Here is a 25,986-nt window from a genome sequence, read left to right as displayed (position 1 = left end):
TTTAGGCATGCTATTAAGCCAGACCTAAGTAGGCCTGGAACTTTGTTTATTTTTGTTTTCATGCAAGAAGAGAAAGTGCAGTTTTCTCTCATTTGTCATGCTATTATTTTGCAATCCTAGGAGATGCATAATTTTAAACATTCATGAATTTGAATAAATTAGCACATGCTAATAAGAAGTGGTATTTCTTACCAAGGTAAGCGGCAAATTCTGGTCCTGTTTTCTGGCAGCATTTAGAGGGAAAGGTGTCTGTATTGCTTCTAGAAAAATCCCAGTGTCTGAAGATGGTCCCCCAAACAATGAGGTACCCAAACTCAGATATAAAGCATTGCATTTATTTACAATTCTGGACCATCGCCTGAAGTATACCACTGATCTCACACACAGTTCACAGGAGATAAAACCACTTAAAAAGTACAGTGTGAAAATTAATCTATGCACATAAAAAAATACTTTGAAATAACAAAAAGTATGATCCCATGCCTTTGCAAGAAGTTTTTCCCTCACTAACTTGAAAGGATTCCAACCATAAACCACAAAGTGCACAAATATTCTTGCTTATGTCTCTGTTATACAGGTCTAACTTTCACCACACAATAGTCTAAATCCTTTTTTTTTTAAGCCGGGACTTTTCAGAAACTCAAATTTAATAACCAAACTTCCAACATATTTTGTGCTAGCAACTCAGGCCTGAACTTGTGACAGCTGAAAGGTAAGATCAGAGGCTTAAAAATACTGCCATCAATCCTCATTGTCCCACCTTCAACTGAAGCAGTCAGTGATTATTTGGCTTGTTTCTTTAAGAGCAAACAGTTCTGTCCCTACGAACAAGTCACAAATGTTGCATACGCACGGAATAATATGTTATTGGGAGACTGGCTGCCTTTGTGTGCAATTAGTTTATTGCAGAAATCTCCTGAACTCCCCCACCCCATAATCACAGCTTGGAAGGAAAGTCAGGATGCTCAGAAATCATTACATTTACTGGGATGGGGCAGGGGAGCCAGATAAACATGAAGAAGGGCTGTTTTGGTTTTGCAACCCTGTTACGCCATGAAAAATAAAAATGTTTACTGGAGGAGCACAAACACCGTACCACACAGGAGACTGAAGAGCCCAGTCCGATATATGGTTACTCGGGAGCAAGTCCCACTGAGTTCAAAAGGGCTTTAGGGCTGCAATCCGAAGCAATGCATATCATTTGGAAGCAAACCCCCACTGAGCAAAATGGCACATACTCCAATGTAAACATGCGTAGGGACAGGCTGCAACTTTGGTCTGGATCTCACAGTATTGAATAGCCCCCCATACAACAACTAAAATAAAATAAAACAAAAATATTTCCACAGAGAGAATTAAAACATGAATCAGAAAGCTAGTTTACAACTCTTCTCCCTGATATCCTAGTTCTCTATGTGGAGATGATAGATGGATAGATAATAGTTATAGACAGATAAGCATTTAGATGTGAGAACCAGCCTCATCTCAGCAGTCTGTAGTGGTATATGCCACACACAGTGGTAACTTGGCCTCTGAAGAATGAGGACTCCACAATGCCGGTTGTACAGTTTTCCAACTTTAAAAACACACACTGCAGAATAAGTCCGCTCCTTCTATTCTTCTCCATCCCTTCCAGCATATTCCCCCTCTCATCCAATAATTATTTACAATGATGTCAGGCCACACTGGGGTTTGGGTTTCCTGGCACACAGAGTATACACTTCTGCTGTTTCGGGATTATGAACTCAGCTGGTTCAGTGCTTGGTCCGCTTGCATCCGCCGCACAAGCCACAGTCCACTTCTTAAGGAGGAAGAAGGAGAGAGTGTGGCTCAGGTGTTTCCTTTGCCACTGATCGTCCCTTGGGTGATGCCATTTTCTAAGTATTGACTAGAGGTGTCCATACTCCTGTTGAGCACCGTGGAGGGGATCCGCGAAGACCGGCGCTCCGGCCTCTCCTCAAAAGAGCAGCAGATCATGCGCCTCATCGTGCTCGACATCTCGTCGTCTTTGTACGAGTAAATGATGGGGTTCATGACAGAGTTCAGAAGGGCCAGGAGGAGGAACCACCGCTTCACATTCTGTACCTCACAACGAGTGCAGTTCAAGCCGTCGAGAAGAAGGACGACGAGGCCAGGAGTCCAGCACACAACAAAGGCACCTATCAGAGAGAGAAGGAAGCAGAGAGAGAGAGAATGGATGTGTTTGTTTGTTTGTTTCAATTTGTTTGGATTTGTTTGTTTGTATTGTGCTGCATTAAGCATTTGGGCTTAGGACAAGACAAAGAGGACTACATAGCCTCCAATATTCCTCAGATGAAAACAGGAACATTTCTCACTCGCCCCTCAACTGACCCCCCTCAACCTCCCATTTTTTGCCACACAGACCTCCCCCTGCCACAGAGCATCTACACCACCACCACACCAATGGGACACAGAACACCCACCCTCCACTGTCTTGAGAAAACCACTTAATCCAGATTTTATTTTATTCTTTGGTAGATTTACAAAATGAAAAACACGTACCAATACAGTGGTACCTCGGGTTAAGTAATTAATTCGTTCCGGAGGTCCATTCTTAACCTGAAACTGTTCTTAACCTGAAGCACCACTTTAGCTAATGGGGCCTCTTGCTGCCACCGCGCCGCCGGAGCACGATTTCTGTTCTCATCCTGAAGCAAAGTTCTTAACCTGAAGTACTATTTCTGGGTTGGCGGAGTCTGTAACCTGAAGCGTCTGTAACCTGAAGCGTATTTAACCCGAGGTACCACTGTACATAAATTTTAGAAAGGAGCAAGATTAGACATGGACATACAAAGCATTAAAAGAAGAAAAGAGATTCTGCTCCACTCCCCCTTTCTTCCTGCCCAGGGCAGCCCTACCCTCTGCCTGCCCTTCAGAGCCAGCACATTAAACGGGCCTTGCTGGCGATGGCAGCCTCTACTCCTCGTCGCCTGCTCTCCAGCAGTTGCTTCGAGCTGCCCAAGAGAGGAAGCTGGCAGCTGTGGCCATGGAGAGGCCATGGGATGCTTCCTTCACAGCTGTCACTGGAGGAGGCAGCTGCTGCTCAAGACAAACACTGGTTCATCCTTCTCCCCGACCTCAGCAACCCTGGTATATGCATGGAAAACCACGTTGCAAAATTCAGAGAAATTTGGATTTTGAAGGATGGCTGTGTTTCGATTTGAGCATTGTTTCAAAAAGTGAAAATTTGGGAAGTTCACCTTCAAATGCAAACCGAGTCGAATTTCTTTCTTGCAATCAGTTGAGAAAAACTGTGGTTCGTCGCCCATTTGTGTTAGTGCAACAACCCGTTTGCAATATTTATCTCCTGTCTCAAAGCACCTCCCGGAACAATGTGCAGACCAGCCAAGCATGCAGGTTGGTGACGTTGGTCAGAATCTATGAACCACCACACACAAGCACTGCATTTCTTTTATTTCATAAATTTGTATTTCGTTCATCAACCCTGCTGGGTTCCCAGAGCAACTAACAAATCAGGAAGACTAAAACCACACAGTAAAACAGACAAACTCAATTAATATTTATGGAACAGGCTAATTGTATCGCTCTTTCATCTCTGGTGCCGGCATTGCCGGTTTGTCATTCCATGCTTCTTAGTGCAAAAAGAGAGAGAAAGAGAAGGAGGGAGGGAGGCCAGAGCTAATGCACAAACCAGCATGTGCTTAGCTCAAGCCACAATTGCTGCCTAGTTTACAAAAATAGGAAAATTACAGCTCTGCACAAAAGGCAGGCTGCAGAAGACGCACAGAGGAAGTGCTGCCCATTTATGTGTTGTTGTTTTGTTGTTTTTTTTAAAAAAATCAAAGTCAAAAGCTTACATTTTAGGAAGCCTTTTCCCTTCTCCCCTAAAACCGGCAAAGAAATATTCCAGCAAGTTATGCCAGCGCTCTGTTTCCCCGCCCACAAACCATGCAAATGTAGGGCAACGGAAACCTAATCTGAACGGGGACAAGAGTTCAAATCCCAATCCTGCAGTCACCTTGAAATGGGCAGCTTTATTTCAATTCCCCTATCAGTGTTGCAGGCATTGTAAGAAATGCATATGGCGGTGAGACCTAACTGTAGGCAGATCAATGCCGTAAATTCAAAGCACATGCCGTTCCTCAAGGAACCCTGGGAACTGTAAGTTTTACACGGGTACTGGGAACTGTGGCTCTATGAGGTGAAAACTACAGGATTGGGGGGGGTTGAGGTGCTTTAAATGTACTTTAACTATATAGTGTGGCTCTGCCCTGTCCCTCCCTGCATTCCACGTACAGGACAAGTCCAAGGCCAAGTACATCTCAATCACTTTTGAAACAGCTACTCAGTTCATTTGCACAATACAAAAAATGTCAGTGTAAGCTGTATAGACGTAAGCGATACGAATTTATACGAAGAGAGAGACCTTTTATTTGCTTTTTGGTTTCTGCAAGCATCATTTCTGCTCAAATGTAAGCATGTTAGGACAGACTGCCGATCACTCTTCAGCTTAGCAAAAACCAAGGTCATGTGTGGACTTGCCTGGAATGTCACCTCCTTTCCTTTCAAAAGGCTGCTTTGCATTTTTCACTGGGATGCTTCTGCGCAAGCTACATGCAGTGAAGCATCTATAACATGAAAAAAAAAAAACCAACACTGTCTTGAGGGATCAGATGAAAGATTCATCCAGTCCTGTCCTGTGTTTTTAAGAGCAGCCAACAGGAGACCGCTGAAAGCTCACTCAACATGAACTCCTATTCATCCTTAGATGTGAATTCCTACCATAGGTGACATTTCCATTTACAATCATATCTTGGAAGTCGAGTGGAATCCGTTCTGGAGGTCCGTTTGACTTCCAAAACGTTCGGAAACCAAAGCAAGGCTTCTGATTGGCTGCAGGAAGCTCCTGTAGCCAATCGGAAGCCACAGAAGCCCCGTCATACCTTCAGCTTCCAAAAATACTTCGCAAACCGGAACACTCACTTCCAGGTTTGCAGCGTTCGGGAGCCAAAACGTTTGAGAACTAAGCTGTTTGAAAACCAAGATACGACTGTAGCTGCACTGGCTAAATAGAGCTTCCCACCATGGGTGTGTAGCTCAACAAGGTCTGAGCATGCTCACAAACTTTTGAGAGTCTAGAAGTGTATGGAAGAGTAGTGAATTTCATGAGACAACAGCACACTTTATTTTCTTGCCTGCAAACCTATAGGCAACTGATTAGGTGATCCTGAGTTCTACTATTATAAGAAAGGAAGAAAATATTTTATTTTATAAACCTCTATATCATGATCCAGCCGCCACGTAAAACACCTACTTGTTAAACAAGCCAGCCGCGTATCAACCCATTGTTGGAAGTTGGCTTGTTTTAAAATTTATGAGTGTGCCTTTTAAACCACGTTTCGTAGTTCACATGGCAAGGAATGAAACTGAAAGCACAGTGAATTCCTGATCACCTGGACTGCTTAAAGTGCAACTGAATACTGGTTTATTTCTGCCTCCTGACTGCAGGGGTAACATGAGAGGGGAGTGCTTGAGCCCAAAGTATCGCCTAGGTTTGCAAAGGCTTCTGAACTAAACCATGGTTTGGCATTACGTGCACATTGGACCACTGTGCCTCTATTCATAGATTACTTGCGCAATTGATTGATTGTACTTATTAACTACTTTAGGCTTCATTTCAGAGGAAAAAGCAGGGAACAACACAACCATCAAACGCAATGAAGCATCTGTTGAGTGGATATTTGAATAGACAAGCGGTTATCTGGATCACTTTCTGCTAAATCTGGATCTGATCACGTCAAGGACAAAGAAAAAGCTGGGGACTATGGAATTGTGGGTTGGGATCCATGCTGTGTTCTTAAGGGAAACTCAAGTGGGAGCGGGGAATCACGAGGGGAAAGGAGCAAGAAGAAGAACAAAAGGGTCGATGATACGGCTCTTCCCTATCTGTCCAAGGGTCAGAGTAACGCAGACATTGCACACGTAGGTCGATGGAACTGGCAACCACAGCAAGTAATTTCTGTCTAACGTTATCTAAATTTCTCTACCACTCAATTGGGTAAGCCTCCCAAGAAGACAGCTATCATTATCCAAAGATATGAGAGCGCATGATAAAATTGACTCGGTGGAAATATTTGCTAGTCAATCATAATAATAAGACAATGAGCGGATAAGAGTTTTTCTTCTTTTTCTCGTAATTCTGGGACACGGGGTCAACCAATAAAGCTGAAAAGTGTAGATGTGGGCCAGGACAGAGGAAGTGCCTCTTCCCACTGAGCACAGCTAAGCCAAGGAACTCACCACCACAAGATGTAGTGAATGAGGACTATCAAATTGGAAAGTTTTTTGTAGGGGAGGAGGATACAACTATTGGTGGCTGTAAAACAAGATGAGAGGCACCATGGCTCTGAATGCCAGCTGCTGGAGAGCAGTAGAATAAGAGGGTCAGCTAGCCCTTATTTATGGATCAGGTTAGCTCTGGAAAACAGGATGCTGAAAAAGGCAGCCTAGAAAGGGTTCTTGTAATCTAGATGTTGGTATCACGTTGGAACAGAAAGAAGCAGGCAGAATGGCAATAATGCAGAACTATTTCTGGTCTGTTTTCTAGGAAATGGAAATATGAAATGAATTCTCACACAGGCTACAAGTCTAAACATCTTCAACGGCTGACAACCAGAAAACCGTTTCAGATAAAAAGGAAGGCACTCAAAATAAATTGAAGGCATTGTGACTAAAATACGTAGTTTCTAGAGAGTGGAAACTGTCATTTAAAGAAACCCAGCTAGATTCTAATCTCCCAACATAATAGGAGAAGGAATCAGAAACATCTGAAAAGCAACTGGCATGACGTCTGACTGGAGTGAAAATGCTGTTCTCCTGAACAAATTAATAGGCTATAGCTTACTGCGAAACTAAGCCCTTATCTGGCCCTGCCAAAATTTATGGAGAGCGTTGCCATCCATTTCGGTATGAGCTGGGTAAAGTCACAGCAGTGCATTATTTTACAAGCGGTTTGCACCAGCGGGCTCTGCTTTCCCACTGAAAGGCAGCAAAACATACTTGAATCAGTGCAAATATGTGCACTGGGAACCTTTCATCCAGAGGCAATTGCAATTCTTGTTAGCAGTACTTATTTGAGGAAGGCTTATTGGGTATTCGTTCTACTTGCTTTCCTGCTCAGGTATCTTTAAAAACTAAGTAATAAAAACCAATTGCCGCTACAAGTTTTCAGAATTAGGGTTGAAGCCCCCTTTCCCTGGCAAGACTCTTTGCCCCTGTAATGACTGCAGAAATTCAGCAACAGAAGTTCTTGTTATCACTGTGTATTCAGGACAGGAAAACAGTATTCGCTTCTTAAATTTCAACCTGCCATGCCGCTGGTAAAAAGTGCAATAGTTTTTTTTGTGTGTGTACATATATAGAGTTCAAAAGCTTACAGTAGGTATTTAGGGTTGCATCTTCTCTGTATTTAAAAACTAATTTTTTAAGGTTATGCCACTCTGTAGCACAGGGGTAGCAGTCTTAATAGGATCTGGAGGACAACACGTTGGCAGTCCCTGATTGGCACCACAATCTGAAATGGCATCAGAAGGCCTCAGGCTATGCAGAGAAAAGTTAGCTCTAAGCAAGGATTCTCCACTGACAAAGTCAAAAGGGCGCAATCAAGGTCACAGCCAAGATATAGCAAAAGCTGGCCGGAACTCTAGGAACCAGAATCACCAACGGCAAGTTTGATATTGACCCAAGATAGTACCCCACTCCCCACTAGGTGTACAGTGGTACCTCGGTCTATGAACAGCCCTGTTAACGAACTATTTGGGCAACGAACTCCGCAAAACCGGAAGTAGGTGTTCCGGCTAGTGAACGGTGGAAGGGCACCAGCCCCTGTAGGGAAAGCGCACCTCGGTTTAAGCATGTTTTGGGTTAAGAATGGACTTCCAGACCAAATTAAGTTCGTAGACCAAGGTACCACTGTACTTCTTTGTCCTCTCCCTTATAAGTGAATGGATGACATTCCCTCATACAGGAAGAGGAAGTACTGCACTGAGGGGGTTGAAGATATGCCCCTCATAGTGGACATGTTCCAGCCATCAGGAGATGGGAGGCGCAATGCATCTGTGCACATGCGCGCGCACAAACTTACACACATGAACAAACAAACCACAAAGCCCCCGAAATACAATTATCTAGGTACATACACACAACCAAACCATAAAGCCCTTCTTCCATTTGTAACCTGCTCCTTGTAGTACTATAGTTAAAAGTCACTAAAAAGAAATTCCCACACCCTCTAACTTTAGAAAGTCTTTCTTTGATATCAGAAGTGTGGTCATTTATTGTGAATTACTCAGCAGTAAGAGAAAGGTGCTGTTGCTTTTTACTGTGACTTTGGCATTCCTGAAGAAAAATTATGGGGCTAAGAAGCCTGAACAAACCATGGCTCAAAACACATCTTGATGCTATAGATGCGTAAGATTTGACGAATAAGAGAGCAAAGCTTTTGCTGGGACTGTGTTGGTTCTGGTGTCCCGTAACCTGTCTCCCAACATGTCCAAACAGGCAGGGAAAAGAAGGAGAGGAAATGTAAACCACCCAGGGAAGAAAAGGGAGAGGCGTGGGAGGATTTTTAACCTCCCAGAATGCACATCATGGTTTTAAGCAAACAGATTGTGTTGCCTCCTACCAATGGTAATAGTCAATAATATAAGACTATATGGGGTAGGGCCATAGCTCAGTGGTAAAATGGTAAGTGTGCTTTGCATACAACAGGTCCCAGGTTCAATCCCTGACATCTCCAGGTAGGGCTGGGACGAACCCCATCTGAAACCATGGAGAGCTGCTGCCAGCCAGAGTACACAGTACTGAACTAGATGGGCCAATGGCCTGACTCAGTATAAGGCAGCTTGCTATGTCCATCTACCCCAGTGTTTCCCAAACATAGATCTCCAGCTGTTTTTGGACTACAACTCCCATCATCCCTAGCTAGCAGAACCAGTGGTCAAGGACGATGGGAATTGTAGTCCAAAAGCAGCTGGAGCCCCAAGTTGGGGGGGGGGGAACTGCTCTACCCAAAGCTATCATTTTGTATCTGCTAAAATCAGCTGCATTGACCCAGTGGAAAAACAAACGTGCCTCACAATGGGACACCTGTATTGTAGAAGACAATCCCTACTTTGAATTCACTATGTCAACCACAATGTATTTGTTTAGATCTAATAGCTGGGTCCCCATCCCCCTCCGCCTTTCCCACACATACTTTGTGTTGCGCTACGAGAAAACAAGGCCTCCTTGAGAAATTCTGATGCCAGACCTAAGCAGCGGAGTCCTTGGGCCTGGCATTCAGTAGATAAATGGGCGAAGCATTCGGACTATGAAAAGAGAGGCTGTCCTCCATGTTACAGATATCTTGCAATGTTACAATAGGGTCAGTAGCGGTCTCCCCCAAGCCAGAGCAATGCTTTCTTTTGTTACCTCCTGTGAAAAGGACATGGCATGGTTATGAAAGAAGCTATTCGGTGCCTGACAGGCAATTGCAACATGAATAACAGTCACGGCAAGATGCTCAGGGTCACCTCATCTCACTTAGCATTCATTGACTGTTATAATATTTGCACTGCACACTGTAGATGCCCAAGCAGGTGAGAATGAAAATTCAATACTAGATTTGGTTTGGATATAAAGGCGTTTTGTATAACAGCCTTCCCCAACCTTCAACATGGTGCCCTAAGGATGTTCTGCCTTGCAGCTCCCATCAGCCCCTTAGCTAGCATGGCCAAGGACAACAGGAAGCTGTAGCCCAAGATAAACAAGAAGGTACTACATCAGGGAAGGAAGCTGTATTCGGAGTCTTCCAATCATGGGACAGGGTTCACCTGCCAGTAATTAGAATAGAGGCTCCATCTCAGCAGGTTTTCAGAACCTGGGCACTAGGGACAGAGCAATATAATGATTGTGAGGAGAATGAGCTCTGGGGAGAGGGAATGGGTAGAAGGTGATACGCTTTTTAAACAGGGGAAGTTAAGATCTATCACAGTGCCAATAAACCACCAGAGAGATTCTAGACTGGCCTTACTTATAAAAGGACTGCATTTCAAGTTGGAAGGGACCAAACCTGCCTCTTAATACTGTGGTTGAATTGTGGTAAAAGGCACTTAATGAAACCCCCAAGTTCCACACACACCCAACTCCCATCCCCATTTTACTCAAATCATACCCATCCTATAGCCTTCCTAAAGCTGTAGCTGAAAGGATAACCACAAAAAAAGGGTTAAAGGGCCAATCTATGGAGTAGATTGAACCCATCTCAATATTTTGGGACGCAGTGAACAAAAGTTAACAAGCCCACAGATTGGTTGGTTTATTTATTTTTAAAAACCAGGGCATCAGCCCAGCCACATCATTTATGGCCAGGACATTAGAGTGAAGGGTGTGTAAGAAACCCTACAGCAGAATAGTAGGGTTGGGTGTGAAGTCAAGCTATCAGCATGAATGTCAGAAACCCTACAGGAGGGAAAATGCACAAGCCATCTCCTAAGACAAGCATTGGCAAACTCGGCCCTCCAAATGTTTTGAGACTACAATTCCCATCATCCCTGACCACTGGTCCTGTTGGCTATGGATGATGGGAGTTGTAGTCCCAAAACATCTGGAGGGCCGAGTTTGTCTATGCCTGTCCTAAGATATTGCACTTGGAGAGTGGGGTGGTGTTACCATACCTCACATTTATAATTTTTCAGCAAAGCACCATGCTGGGAATGCAAGAAGCTTGCAGGTAGATACATCCTCCATCTGCAGGTTAAATGGCTCTGACCACCCACTTGTAAACTAAAGCTGGTTATTATTCATAAGGAGCCTAATGATTCATAAGCAGCCCAAGGCCAAGCATCAGGTCAATGGCTGTGTAGCCCTCCCATGACACCACGAACATAGATCCAAGAGAAAGGATGAATAATGGAATAATAACACCCTCTTGCAGCTGAAGACACATGGTGAGTTTCCATCCCACCATCCCAGAGCCCCCATCCTATGATAAGGACCAAGTGGCCCCTAATCACCGGAAACGTAACCACAGATTGCTCAGCCAAGATCTACCATCCTTCTCAAACTGAATGATGATGATACAACACAAGCACATCTGCGCTCCACATCCTCTTACCTAAGACCGCCATGACTGTCTTCATAAGTTTCATTGGAGTCCTCCTGCGGCTGATGGATCCACTCGTGTGCGGAGATAAAACATTCGTTTTCCTCTGGACGTACATGTAGATTCTTATGTACACCACCACCATGATGAAGAAAACGCCCAGGTTGGAGACGGTCCAAAATATCAAGTAACTCCTGCTATAAATAGGAGCCAGTGAAGAGCAGGTTGAGATGTCACACAGGCAGTTCCAGCCCAAGGTGGGCACTGCGCCCATGAAAATAGCTATGGCCCAGATCAACAAAATGAAAAAGGTGACCCTCTTCTTTGTGAGGTTGCTGTGGACCCTCATCCGAACAACAGACAGGTGGCGCTCAACGGCAATGACTAGCAAGTTGGCCAGAGAAGCCGTCAGGCTAGTGTCCAGAAGTCCCTGTCGCAAAAACCACCTGTTAACAGTTAGCGTTTTGGAGACTGGGCCGGTGTTGAACATCAAGAATACATAAGCGATGCCTGCAAAGAAGTCCGCAGCTGCTAGGTTGGCTAGCAGGTAGTAGAAAGGGAAGTGGAACTTCTTGTTTTTGACCACAGCGGCTATGACCAGTGAATTGGAGATGAAAATGAAGAGGCAAAAGAAGGCCCCAAAACATAAGACAATGACGAGAGTTGTCCCCGTCCACTCATCTGCTGTGGCTGTGTTACTCATGTTATAGAAGAAGTCCATGCGTTTATCATAGTGACATTCATTCATCCTGGATTAGAGTATGGCATCCTAAGGGGGAGAGAAAAAGAAAGGAAGGTTAAAAAAAATGGAGGATAGGAGTGGTGCCATCTTGGAATTGCCATGGATAAGGAAGCTGTCCCAAACAAATATTTCTCACCTTCAAAAGTCAAATCGTTATGCGAAGCAGGCAAGTTAAATCCATTTATGTGCACATTTATGCCTTTTACTAAGGTTTCAGAACCTTGATGTTTTTAGGTAGAGTCCTTATGTGGACATGCCCCGTTTTAAGAGTTCCTGCATGCCACAAGCAAGCCACGTGTCAGACTCCAGATCCAAGCACATTCAACACTCTTCCAAACGAATCAGATACTCTTTGTCATTTTATGGCAAGACATTCTGAGTGCCCGTTAATATATATAAAAATAAAAAAACCCAGAGCATAAATTAAATATATAAATGCCTTTACAAATGACTTATTTATGTAATTAAATGTCCCAAATGTCCCATCCATGGATTTAATCACATGGAATTTACCAAATTTATTACATTTCTATCCCACCGTATTGGTCACAATATCAGGCACATATATTTGATGTGATGAGCAAGAGGCACCTGAGCCTTTCCTAGTTTTACTAAGGAGTCCTGCCCCGTTCTTTAAGAACCCCCAAGCCTCAGGGGAAACATTTGGAAACCCTTCAGGGCAATCAATCAATCAATCAATCAATCAAATGTTTAAGAGATTAGGAGTGGCAATTCTGCCGCAACCTTAAAAGCAAGTTCTGTTTCACTAGGAGTCGTGTTTGTTATGTATATTTGCATATATTCTCTATACGGTAATTTATATGCTAGGTAATAATTTTCACTCTCCTAGGTTGCTAGCACACAAGAGTCAGCTAAGCAGGCATTGCTCGCCGTTTCTAACTTAAAATGTGCACACTGTGTGCTAATTGTGACACAGACACCCAGGTTCTCCATTCCTCCCAGTTTATACTGCAGAGCGCATGGGTGGTCGGTTGAAAAAAATTAACAGAGCTCTCGCACTTCTAACAGCTGTGTGGAACAGAGGTGAGAGCAGCCTTCAATTTATAAGAACCAACTTTATTTCACCGCCCCCCACTGAACTCCAAGATCTAACTGGAGCCAAGTACAAAAGATGTCCACTTAGAATTAAAGAACTTTGCGACCAGGAAATAGTTCTAAATCCCAGAACTGAATGGACCTTGCAGCTCTTCCACACAACAATCCAATCCTGGTAACCTTTACTTCTGCTTCCTTCATTTCAGCACTGTAATGTGGAGGGACGGGGGCATTTTGTTGTTGTCATTGTTAAATACTGGGAGTTTAGCATCCTTGATGGTCAACTTCAAATCATCCAAAGATCTACCACCCTACCTTCTGTCCACCCCAAGTATAGGAAGTGGCATTTCAGCAGATGTAGCATATAATGCCAGGTAAACCTGCTGAAATCCCTTCTGGTACACAGCGGTGAAAGGTGCAAGATGGGAATGCTTTGCTAAGCTTGAAGCCGTCACCTTTGAGTCAGGTAGGCCATTACTTTTGGGAAGAGCAGCAGACCTGCCACAATTTATGCAAGCAAGGCCTCTCCTTATCCCTCTATCACTTGCGAACCATAGAACTCACAATTTTCCTCCCTGGTTGCTATAGCTACTCAAATAGCACTTGTGTTGCTCATTCCCTACCAGTCTGATCCTGTCCTCTTCTTGTTCCTGTCAACAGTGTGTTGGCAAGCGCATGAAGAATCAGGTTCCCTGTGAGGTAACTTCAGAGTTTGAAGACTTAAAGGAAGAGGAAGGAATGCAGTAGCCAATGGTGTGTCAGCCAGAGGACTGCATTTTTTTGTTTCTGGACAAGCTTTTGTGCAGAGCCAGAGGCAACAAATTTACAATTTACCTTTGTATCATATGCTGGTTTCTACACAGACCTCCCACCCTTCATCTAGGCAAGCAAAAGATATCATCAGAGTTCAAGGGCACATTCCAGTCAGGCAAAAAACACACTCAAGGAGGCTGTGAAGCAAGACTGCTGAGGGACATGGCCTCAGGAGAAGTGGTGTGGTCTGGGGAGAGTCCTGAGGGCCAGACAGAGAGGGCGGGAGTCGCCTTGGGATACGAAGCCCTATAAACAGAGAGGATGCTTTGCTTGATCGAACTACCTTGCTCGATTGAGCAACCCAATTATAAAGCCTTGCCCAAGGTAAATGAACAGAGGAAAGAGGCCTCCAGCAACCATGTCAAGAATCACATGTGTGCTGTTAACCTTCTCTGGGTCAGTCCACACAAACATTTTGGCCCTTTTTCTGGGCCTCAGAACAACTGAATCAAAGACTAGCTGCTGGCTTTTGGGGCTCCTCTGAGCCAGACCTTTTCTTGTTGAGGAAGAGCACTGGACCTCCATGACTGTGATCCGTTGGAGCTCCTCCTTACCCAAGGAAGAATTGCAAGGTTGGAAAAGGACGGGCTTATTTGTTTCATTGTGGGATTCCACGAAAAATCTCTGCCACCCCTTAATTCCATCTCACTTTATCCCTCCTTCTCTCACCCTCCAAAACCACACACTCTGCTCATCCGCTTCGGAGCATCTTCGGTTCACTAGCAGCAGTCCTTTGCATTTTGGCCAAAGCCTTATTTGGGATTTCAGGGAGATAGGCTGCTGTCGTCATATTCAGACCTGTGTGCTTATTTCTCAAAGCAGCACACTTGTTTTACCAAGTCCGCTCACCTCTGGCAGTTGAGCATTGGGGCAATCCCTTGTTTTGGATGGAGGGGAGGTTTCAGTGCCCGCCTGCCCCTCCAAACGCTAGGGTATCCCATTAAAGGGATCCGGGGGAGTGGTCGTGTCCACGTGCCCAGGGGGCTGGGGCTGAAGACACTCCCCCAGTCGGCGGTCCCTGTGGGGGTCACCCTGTTTGATGTAAGTCTTAGGAACCCCCTCCTGGATTGACCACGCATCACTTCTGGCTGGCGGGCCAGAAGTATTTAGATTGCCCCATGCCCAAGCCAAACCTCTTTCATCTGTATTCAATAAAGTTGTGGCCTGTTTTTACCCAAAAAACCAGCCTCATTTGTCTCTTATTTATATGTGTTGGGGTATGGGAAGTCCAATGCCTTGTCCTGCAAATGGACCAGCAGTTGAAGCAAAGGGGAGCCAACATGCTGCCTTCCAGATGTGAGACTATGGCTCCCCATCAGCCCCACTCAACATGGGCAATGATCAGGGACTGTAGCAGCTGTAGACCAAAACATCTGGCAGGCACCATACTAGCTTCCCTTGAATTAAAGGGTTGAGTGAAACAGAGTAGTGAAGCCTACACAAACATGGTGAATATAGGCAAATATAGCTAGCAGAGATTCTGCCCCCAACACACTTTTATATACCCTCACTTGACTTTTCTAGTCTAGTTTAGGGTTGCCATATTTCAAAAAGTAGCTATATGCAAAATAGTTCCTGAATACCCATATTGCATACCCTCCAACATTTCTCCAATGAAAATAAAGATAAAGGTAAAGGTACCCATGACCATTAGGTCCAGTCGTGACCGACTCTGGGGTTGCGGCGCTCATCTCGCTTTATTGGCTGAGGGAGCCGGTGTACAGCTTCCAGGTCATGTGGCCAGCATGACTAAGCCGCTTCTGGTAAACCACAGCAGCGCACGGAAACACCGTTTACCTTCCCGCCGGAGCGGTACCTACCGTATTTATCTACTTGCACTTGACGTGCTTTCGAACTGCTAGATTGGCAGGAGCTGGGACTGAGCAATGGGAGCTCACCCCATCACGGGGATTCGAACCGCCAACCTTCTGATCGGCAAGTCCTAGGCTCTGTAGTTTAACCCACAGCGCCACCCGTGTCCCCCAATGAAAATAGGGACATCCTATTCTATTCTATTCTATACTACTACTACTACTACTAATAATAATAATAATAATAATAATAATATTTAAACTCCATCCATTTGACTGGGTCACCCAAGCCACTCTGTGAGGTTTCCAACATATATAAAAATAAAGCATAAAACATTAAAATAAACTTCCCTATACAGGGCTGCCTTCAGACGTCTTCTAAAGATTGTACAGTTACTTATCTCCTTGGCTTGGGGGTGTGTGTGTCGCATAACTCCATACCCTCCAACATTTCTCCAATGAAATTAGGGAAGTCCTAAAGAAAAGCGGGACATTCCAGGATCAAATCAGAAACCGGGATGGCTGCTGTAAATCCAGGACTGCCCCTGGAAAAGAGGGACACTTGGAGGGTCTGATATTGGTGGGCATGTTACGGTACTTTTTCCAGAGGTGTGTTTGAGTGCACAGCCTTTAAGGTCAGGTGGAACTTATGTTATTTGCAGAGGAGGGTATAAGCAATCCCTGTCCCGTCTAGTTTTCAGGACTCTGGGTAATTCTGTAGATAATGCCTCACCAGGACTTTCCCATGGCAGAAACACCTTGCCTGCATTGTTATTCGCAGGAAAAAGAACATGCTGCCTGTTCTTTACAGACACTGTGTACTCAACTTTCTGCTTTGCTTCTGCTGTATTCTCACAGAGCCACCGACCAGGATTTCAGCTGAAGGTGTGGGTCTCACCACCCCACATGCGTTTCAAGTCCTGAAGTGCACAGTGGATAATGACATTATCTCTAGAAAGGTGCTCATCTTGCACAGTAGTGCTTCATGCCACCCACATCCTCTGCAAACGGGGGTGGGGGTGGCAGAACCCCTAAAACGGCATGCAGGGTGGGATGTGTGTGTGTGTCATTCTGTCTGGCAAGCCAAACTGCTTGCACAGATGGAACAAGTGCAATGTTGAATTGCACCCCCTGACTTGATAAGGAGCCTTCCCAAGATGCAAAACTGGGAGATGGGAAGCAGCTATGAGGATTAGTGTCCTTGCATTCTCAGCAACATGGCCAAGCTCATGGGTGCGATCAGGGGTGTACGAAGGGGGGCAGAGGGGTGGTCCGCCCTGGGCACCCCTCTGGGGGAGTTGACAAGATGGCCTGCTGCCTCCCCCCAGCTGTAGAGCAGCTGAGGGCGCACGCACAGTTAGTATGGGCGCCACTCGCGTGGCGTCCGTACAGGTTGTCACGCATGCGCAGCCCATATGGACGTCACACATGCGTCGCCGGGTGGTTCGCCCCGTCCCTCAGCATCCTGCCCCGGGTGCCGGAAAGGGTTCCTCTGCCACTGGGTGTGGTCACACCTTTTAAGTCAATAGGTAACTTGGAACAAGCAGCTGCATGGAATTAGAGGAGCTACCAAGAACGCCAAGAAAACAACAACATAAATGTGAAATATGAAGACAAACATTTTGATTGGGGTTTGATAATGCTCCTTTCACATAAAGAAGTGCTTGCTGGATCAGGCCAAAGGGCTCTTGCACAGCATCCTGTTTTCACAGTGGTCAACCAGATGCCTGTGGGAAACCCTCAAGCACAAATAATGTGGTCATCTTATACACACAGCAATGAATCATTAACTTTCCACTTAGTGTAACAATGCAAAATGCAAATTGATTTGTAGGGAAAGGGTTTGCAACCGGATCTCTCTGATGGAGTGCTGGTTCACAAAATTAATGGTTTTCTTTTTCTTTTTTTTTACACTAGAACATGCAGGCTTATTCTTTAAGAAGAAGAAAAAAAGATAAGTATATCTTTCCTGCGCTGGAATAAGTAAAATTTCTGGTAAAAATGAAGACACAAAACGTTTCTGGATTCCATGCATACATACATACATACATATATTCAAATATGTCAAGGACTGTCACATAGAAGGAAAAAGCTTGCTTTCTCCTGCTCTGGAGGGCTGGACTCGAACCAACAGCTTCAAGTTACAAGAATGACCGCTCCCCACATTAAATGGGGGGCACCCTTTGCGTAGTTGCGCGCAGCCCCCTGGACCCTATGCGGCACCATTAACACAAGCTTGGCTTCGCCTTCCCCAGGTGGGATACCTGGAGGTCTCTGCCTACCTCAGCCAGTTGCCCAATCCCGCCTGGGGAGGCGTTGAGAAGGTGATCTGGCCAGGTAGGGGGAGGGACCACCCTGCCCACACAATAGGGGGAGGATCTTACCTGGGAATCGTGACTAAACATGTGGGAAAACTTTCTGACAGGAAGAGCTGTTCAACAGTGGAACAGTCTCTCTTGGGAGGTTGTGGGCTCTCCCTCCTTGGAGGTTTTTAAACAGAGATTGGATGGCCATCTGTCAGGGATGCTTTAGCTGAGATTCCTGAATTGCTGGGCTTTGGACTAGATGACCCTTGGGGTCCCTTCCAACTTTACAATTCTCTGATTCTATAATTTATAAAAAGATAGAGTTGGGGGGGAATACTTTGTGAAATATTTATTAACATTTCCAAAAAAAATAACTACCTATGAAAGTGTGCCAAGAGGAATAATAAAAATAATAATAATAATAGGAAAAATAAATTTATAAACAGAAATAATGGAAAGCAATAGCATTTTTTAAAAGCTGGTTTTCAAAGGCACTTCTGCCAAGTAAGCAAAACCTCAATTGTTCAAGCATCATCAGCTGTTTGAAAGACTGGATAATATTTGACTATGATCACATAACATCTGACAAGTTAGTTTGATTGGTGTGTTGGCCAATCGTAACAATGTCTACTGAATACTGCAACTATTTAAATATATTGTACAGAAGATACCTTTGAATAATCCAAGTGAAAAGCAGTCCACAAGTGTGTCTTATCATCACTTTATTACTTCCCAGGCATGAGTAAATAATTAAAAGTCAACAGAGGCAAGCCACACACGGAAAGACAATATTATGCAATGCTATGTTAGACATTGTGGGCCATTTTTGTACCATACTCCTCTAGTTCAAAGCTATTGCAGCCATGCTAAAACCTGTTAAGGGCAGACACCCAGTACATCTCTAGTTACCACAAATTTAGACTCTGGAGGCTTTCATAATTTAAGATCTTCTGAAATTACGGTTTAGGAAGTCTATACATGGCATCTAACCTAAAAACGTCATGACAAAGCTTTCATTTAAAGACTCCCGGAGTTGAGGACTAAAGAAAGAGTTGGCATCTCAGCCTGTAATGAGGAAATAATCTCAGCATTTAAGACATTATAAAGCCGGTCTCTATACTATTTACTAAATATGTATGTGCCAACTCCTTTCGTCACCATTATATCCTTTCCCCCTTAAGCTTTGCTCTTCACCCGGGCAGTATATACCGAGAGCAGGATTGGAAGTCAGCAGAGATTACTGGATTGAGCCTTGATCGGGATGACTAGATACTTCAACATGTCGGCCAACAAAACAATACACAGCTGTGCAGAGTCACCGTATCTCAGCCTCTTGTCTTCTAGTCTAGACAATTCAATACAGAATCAGTTGCGAAGATATTGGTACTGGGAACGCAATGCAAATGAAGCTTTCCTCCCCCCCCCCCCAAAAAAAAGCATACAAGATTTTAGAAGAGCAACTTCATTGACCTGTGGCAGCAAAAACACATTTGCCAAGATCCAGATGGGACATTCCATGCTCAGAAACTGCGATGTACACCTTGAGGAGCCATGGTTCAATGGTAGCGCATCTTGCTTTGCATGCAGATGGTCACAGGTTCAAATCCCAGCTGTCCCTCCTGCACTCCATTATGCAGCATTGTTTGGCGCCTCTGCAGTGTGGCACCCAGCGCGACCACACCGGCTCTGTGGGGATGATTGGGCAGATAATACAGCAAATAAAAGTGTCTTCTGGAGGGGCTGGTGGGGAGTTGATGAGCAGAGTAGGCGGGGGCACAGACCCTCCGGTATTCCTATATCTACACTGCCCTCATTACAGGAGTCTGTGCCTGCATGTTTGGGCCAGTGCAAAAGTTGCACCAACCACGCCTGCAAACGTTGTTTGCATTCTGAAAGCAGGAAAAGAGCCAAAGTGATTTTTGATCTCGTAAAGCCACGAGCAGGCGCCTTCAAAGTCCCTGAAATGTCTTGATTACAGTGGACTGAAAGTAAAATAAGAGTCCAACCTAGACAAATCTAGGATTTGCAGCCTGGTACAGGGTATATTTTCGTTTCGCTTTCCAGTGCACATCCAAAACTTATATAAAGAGAGGAAAGATAAAAATACCCATGTTGCTATCAATAGCCATCAAGCCATAAGCACTATATCAAGCATGTTTTCCTCTATTTCACACATTGCATAATTAAGTATCTGGAATGAGTTGGGAATAATGTCCAGAATATTTCATTGGAGAATGTGACACGTGGTGTAGAATTTTAATTCAGAATGTTCCTAGGTTGTGGTTGCTTTGGCTTTCAGACAATATCTTAATCCAAATCACAGGTTAGACAAATAAAAAGTCCAATATCAATGGAGCAGATAACAGAAAAACTTCATTTGAGTTGGCTGGGCATATCCACACCACACATGGCTTTCCACCAAAGTATCCTGGGAACTGCAGTTTGCCAAGGGTGCTGGGAATTGTAGCTCTCTCTGTGTGGGTAAACTAAAGTTCCCATAATTCTCTTGGGGTAGCCATGTACTTTAAATATACGCCATGCATGTGACCAATGTCACATGTCACGGAAGACTGCCATATTAAAGCAATTCCGAGTCCTTTCTCATGGTGGAGAATTCTTCTACCAGTTGAAACTATTTTTTACACGTGTGACTAATTTTCTGCTGCCCCAGTAAGTATAAACAAGAATAAAGATAACATCAACTGTTCGTCTCTAAGGTGCTACTGGAAGGAATTTTTTATTTTGTTTCGACTACAGCAGACCAACACGGCTACCTACCTGTAACATCAACTGTTCTGACACAAATTAACAGTATCGGAAGTACTCTTGTTCAGATTGCTGTATGCAAAATCTTATTCTTACTACACTGGAAGAATGAAGGGCACGTAATTTAAAGTGGAAAAGTTTACACTGTTGACTTGTTCTCTTAAGCCCTCTTGAAGCAGGAGAGGGGTGGGGACCCTTCTTCAGCTGAAGCACCACGTTTTTTCTCACAAATAACCTTCTGAGCGTCAGAAGCAAACGGCTGGCAGGGCCAGAGGTGAAGATCAGAAGCAAAAGTGGGTGGAACGATGGGGTTGACTCCCACCTTTGCAAAGGACGTTGCAATCAAGCCACACGAAAGCTAGACGCTTCCACCTGCCTGCCAATCTTGCACCACGGCAAACATGCAAACGTGCATCATTGCCATAGTACGGGGCGTATTCCAGCTTGAATGTGGACTATGATGAGATCCGGCCAGAGGGAACTTGGGGCGGCATTTGGCCCATCAGCTACAGGTACCTCAGTCAGTAGAGCATGAGACTCTTAATCTCAAGGTTGTGAGCTTGAGCCCCATGTTGGGCAAAATATTCCTTTCATTGCAGGGGGTTGGACTAGATGGTCCTTGTGGTCCCTTGCAGCTCTGTGAAAATTGTGCAAATCCTGATGTAGAAAAAAAAGGCAGGAAGAATATGCTCAGCAGCAAAAGGATGATGTGCGTGAGGAATGCCGAATCCTGACCCAAACCAATGGCTGCCTCCTCACTGCGCTCTCTCTCCAAGCACTTTATTTGCAGCTGGAATGAGGAAAAGGAACACCTTGAGACATAGACTGTAGGCAAGTGAGCTGCAGGCAAGGAATGAAGTCCACAATCCCTGAGGCCAGCTAATTATGCTGCCAAGTTCTGTCCCCTTTTTGTTTAAAAAGAGCCCTGTTTAAACGAACGGTTCCACTGCCATCACATCTAGCTTGGTCCTCAGACTTAGGACTCAGCTCCATTAGTCAGAAAACAGCGTTTTGAATGCATTATAAGCATGCAACACAGGATGGCGCTGGAGAGCAAAAAACATTCTTTGCGATTTTCCTTAGTGTTTTTTCCCCTTTCGTTATAAAAATTTAATTTCTGACTTATTTATAGCGTCCCGTCCCCCCGTGTGTAGATCCACCCTTAGTGAACGGGCAATTAATGCTGTAAAGAAGTAATATCCAGCCATCCCCAGTAACACACTTACGATGAAAAGCCACCACAGGCTGCAAGTATTGTGTTACATTGTGTTACAGAAATTTTACTAAAAATTTCTCAGACAAGCATGTACTTTATTTAGTACTTTTTTTAGGTCATTTACACACCACCCTTAATTTAGAAAATCTCAGAACAGTTGTCAAATCCAGAGCAGTTTAGAGGGTAGACACAATGCAAGTAGCAAAACACACACACACACAGAGAGAGAGAGAGACTTTAGCTCCTGGCTATATTTGATAACACAGTGAATTCATCACTGTTATCGGCCTCAGCAGTGGCGAACCTTAGAGCATTTAATCTCCACTTGGTGCCACTCTATTTCATGCCTCGATTAGCCAACAATTTGCCTTGCAATAGGCATTTGCCCACAAGGCTCAGTGACTTCAAACTCTGGCTTATAATCAATTACGTCCATTTGCTAGCCTTCCCGCTCAACAGTAAATGGAAAGGATTGCCGCGAATTCATTGGCGTTATTATTGTTGTTGTTGTAGTCACAATTATTATTTTATGTTATGTACCATTAGCCAACTTCCAAATGAATATAGGTTAGGTTAGCACGGCTGCTTAAGTGTATAATACTTTGCATGGCTGACAAAAAGAGTCTCATCCTTAGGGACACCGTTCCTTAAAGAGCCGCCCTCTGATTGTCACAAGGGAGGGCCAAGATAAGGGAAGAAGGCAACCTTTTGCATCTTATCTGCGGCCTGACAATGCACCGAAGAGCCCCAGCTCAATCCCAGTCTGCAATCACCCAAATGAATGATTAGGTTTCAGCCTTACAAGTCACCCAGGATTATTACTGGATCCTGGTTTAAATATATCTGGCTGTCCAGGCACTCTTGTAAACATATATCCCGAAAGAAGGCAGTTCCACTCCTGTTAGTAATATTATCTCTCAGGGTTGGAGCCTTATTGCAATTCTTTCCACTCTCCAGTAGCCAAGGATTCAGCCTTTTCCAGTGCTACTGCCTGCCTATGAAGTGAGCTGGCTAGGGATCACAAAGTGATTGAAAAGGCGACTGGGACAAGGCACTCAGCACAAAAACAAAGGCAGCGCCGCAGCCCTAACTTAAGACAACCTGTCTATTGAGCATTCGTTCTGATTGGTTTGCACAGAGTTTGCAGGGAGGTTAAACAACACCAGCTGTTTATTGAGCATTTGCCAGTACAGTGGTACCTCGGGTTAAGTACTTAATTCGTTCCGGAGGTCCGTTCTTAACCTGAAACTGTTCTTAACCTGAAGCACCACTTTAGCTAATGGGGCCTCCCGCTGCCGCTGCACCGCCGGAGCACAATTTCTATTCTCATCCTGAAGCAAAGTTCTTAACCCGAGGTAATATTTCTGGGTTAGCAGAGTCTGTAACCTGAAGCGTATGTAACCCGAGGTACCACTGTAGTTCTGTTGTGCAAGAGCACCACGTTCACTTTAATTGCACAAACTGAATTTGCCAGTATGTGGTTAAATACCACCCTCAAATTAGCAACCGTCTGGAAAGACCCACTGTCTGGATTTTGAAGAAGAAGAAGAAGAAGAAGAAGAAGAAGAAGAAGAAGAAGAAGAAGAAGAAGAAGAAGAAGAAGTGTGTGTGTGTGTATTCTAGCCAGATTAGCATTGCAGTCAAATGATGGATGCAGGAACTGCAGACAGAGAGAGGGAGAGGGAGAGGAAGAGGGGAGAAAACACTTTTACATTGGCCCCAAGGCGGTTGGATGAATAAAGCAAAGGTAAGAGCTTATGCCAGAATGGCTTCATCAGAACCAAACACGTTGCAGAGGAAAATCGAAATGGCGGCGCTCAATGGATTGTGGATGAGGATTACCAAAAAAACCCCAAACATCTGCCCTGGCTTGGCTGCATCAGAGTCAGTCACAACATCAAACAGGCATTTAGTAGCCAAGAGACCTGAGCGTATGAACATGGGCAATTGCCTGCTGCAATGATACACTTGATCTGAAGTCCATACATTAAATTAAACACACTTCTTCTTGGTGGTGGTGGTGATGAGAAGTTCATTCTTCCCTTGTTGGCAATCCTGCCAGCTTTGCTAACAAGGCAAGGGCAGGTCACGGCTGCTCCCATCTCTAATTGCACACCTGCCCTCTCCCTCTGAAAGCAGGGGCGGATTTGGGTAATACGGCAACCTGAGCAAGGACAAATTTTGGCACACACACCCAATATGACAAATAGGTTTCGTTATTATTTTGCGCCCCCTTGGCTCGGCGCCCTGTGAGGGGGGGGGGCCGCCTGCACCGCCCTAAATCCGGCACTGCTGGAAGGCTCTACCTCAAAGGTGAAGAAACCTGTGGCCCTTCAGATCAAACTTCTCCCATCAGCCTCAGCCAGCATGGCCCATGCTAAGGAACGATGGGAGCTGGGGCCCACAGGCTCCCATCTTTGCTCTACCTTCTGGGAAAAAAAGCCTTCTCTCTTTAGGCAGTGCTGAAAGGAAGCCTGGCTCTAGCTGGGTCACCTAGAGCAGTGTTCCCCAACCTTGGGCCTCCAGCTGTTTTTGGACTACAATTCCCATCATCCTTGACCACTGGTCTTGCTAGCGAGGGATGATGGGAGTTGTAGTCCAAAAACAGCTGGAGGCCCAAGGTTGGGGAACACTGACCTAGAGGGAGCGAAAGGTGACCCCAGGAACTCCATGGAAGAGCAGCCACCATTTCCATCTGCTCACTCGTGCTTTCTCACTCTGTCGGGGAAAGGGTGATGGGGCCCAATCCCCTAAACAGCACCACCCAGAGGCATGGGCATAGTCAGGGGCATAGCCAGGGGAGGCAGGGGGTGGCTGCCCACCACCACCACCACCACCTCCACCACCACCACCAAAATCAAGTAAATAAATAAAAATACTTAGAAATTGGAGAAAGATTTTGACAGATTTTTCTGAGCTACCTTGGGTTCCAAAGAAAGTAATTTGAAACAACTGCTGTTGAGACATTTCCTTCCGAATCTGCTAGACAGAGGAGGGCGACAGCTGGGTGTCCTGCCCTCCACCCTAACATAAATCCTGGTTACACTCATGCTCAGAGGGAGAGTGCAAGCAAGCAAATCATAGAATTGCGGAGTTGCAAGGGGTCCATAAGGGTCATTAAGTCATGCAGGAATCTCATACCCGGTCTCCCATCCAACTTGGAGCCGCACGGGACCCTGCTTAGCTTTTCAACTGTGCTAGCATCGCTAGGAGAAGAAGGGAAGCTGCTCCTTCCGTTGCCCAGACTCGGGAGAGAGGCGTCCCGCGTTCCCGATCCCCGCTGTCCTGTCGCTCCCCACCTCCCTAGGAGAAAACTCTTTTTCCTTGCTTTGCACGTTGTCCACCCTCCTTCTCCTCCTCCGCGCGCGCACCTCAGCACCGCGGCGGACGCTGCTGGGCGAAGCAACAGTTTGGTCTCCGCGCGAAGCCAGAGGCGCTTGAAGAAGGCGGCGGTGCCGCTCGAGGCCGGATTCCCTGGCAGTTCAAAGCTTCCCACGGGGAACCCCGCTTCCACAAGTGGAAAAGGCGCCGAGAAGGGAGCCACAGGCGTGTCAGTCACCCTTCCCTCCCCTCTGTTACCTCCCTACCCCACTCCCTGCCCGTCTCCCCTCACGGCAGGGCGCAAGCCCCTCACTCACCACAGCAGCCCGCGCGCGCGCGCCTCAGTTGCAGCCTGCCCGCATGCCCGGCTGGCACCCGCCACGCCGCCCGCTCGCTCTCCGGCGCCGGCTCCTTCCCGTCAAGCCGGACGGTGCACGGTCGACGTTTTTGGCGGCTGCGGCCCCCAGAGCCGCCGGCGTGGGCGTGGGCTGCCTCCTTCCCCCACCGAAGGCGGCGCGAGGGCGGGGAACCCTTGGGCGAGCCGAGGCGCCCTCCGTCGGTCAAGGCTGCCTTCTGGGCCGGCGCCGGGTACGTCGCCGCGCGGTTTCTTTCGCAACCTGCCGCTCCCGGGTCCTTCCCATTGGGCCCTCGGTGGTTTGTTATGGTTTCATTCGCAAGCGGAGGGCTGAGGAGCTGCTCGCGGCGCTGCTGCTCCTCCCGAGTGAATGTGGAGCAAGGCGCAAGGGCAGCAGCGGCACTGGGAAAGGCCAGTCGCTGCTGCTTCGCTTCCCTGCCTGCTCCCGCCTCTTTCCTCCTCCTCCTCCTCCTCC

General features: G+C 45.8%; 1 protein-coding gene across 2 annotated transcripts; it reads right to left on the bottom strand.

Moving 5' to 3' along the window:
• Positions 1 to 25,986, bottom strand: LPAR3 (lysophosphatidic acid receptor 3). Of its 2 annotated transcripts, none has more exons than XM_083620725.1 (3): positions 25,474 to 25,986; positions 11,138 to 11,894; positions 1 to 2,159 (listed from the first exon to the last, which is right to left on the bottom strand). In XM_083620725.1, the coding sequence occupies exons 2-3, from the start codon at positions 11,871 to 11,873 to the stop codon at positions 1,831 to 1,833; spliced, it is 1,065 nt and encodes a 354-aa protein (XP_083476851.1). In that variant the 5' UTR covers positions 11,874 to 11,894; positions 25,474 to 25,986; the 3' UTR covers positions 1 to 1,830. The 2 variants fall into 2 exon arrangements, with proteins under 2 accessions (XP_083476851.1, XP_083476852.1); XM_083620726.1 differs by lacking the exon at positions 25,474 to 25,986 and adding an exon at positions 13,758 to 13,794.

Source organism: Podarcis filfolensis, assembly GCF_964270895.1.
Source record: "Podarcis filfolensis genome assembly, chromosome: 6".
Lineage (NCBI taxonomy): Eukaryota > Metazoa > Chordata > Lepidosauria > Squamata > Lacertidae > Podarcis > Podarcis filfolensis.
The sequence above is the reverse complement of the archived record's forward strand: the minus strand, read 5'-3'. Positions and strand labels throughout refer to the sequence as shown.

Bases quoted from the DNA above. Each gene is read 5' to 3' on its own strand.
- LPAR3 (XM_083620725.1), bottom strand. From the start codon at position 11,873: ATGAATGAATGTCACTATGATAAACGCATGGACTTCTTCTATAACATG. The intron at 2,160-11,137 runs GTAAGAGGATGT...TCTCTCTGATAG, and splicing joins GACAGTCATGGCGGTCTTAG to GTGCCTTTGTTGTGTGCTGG.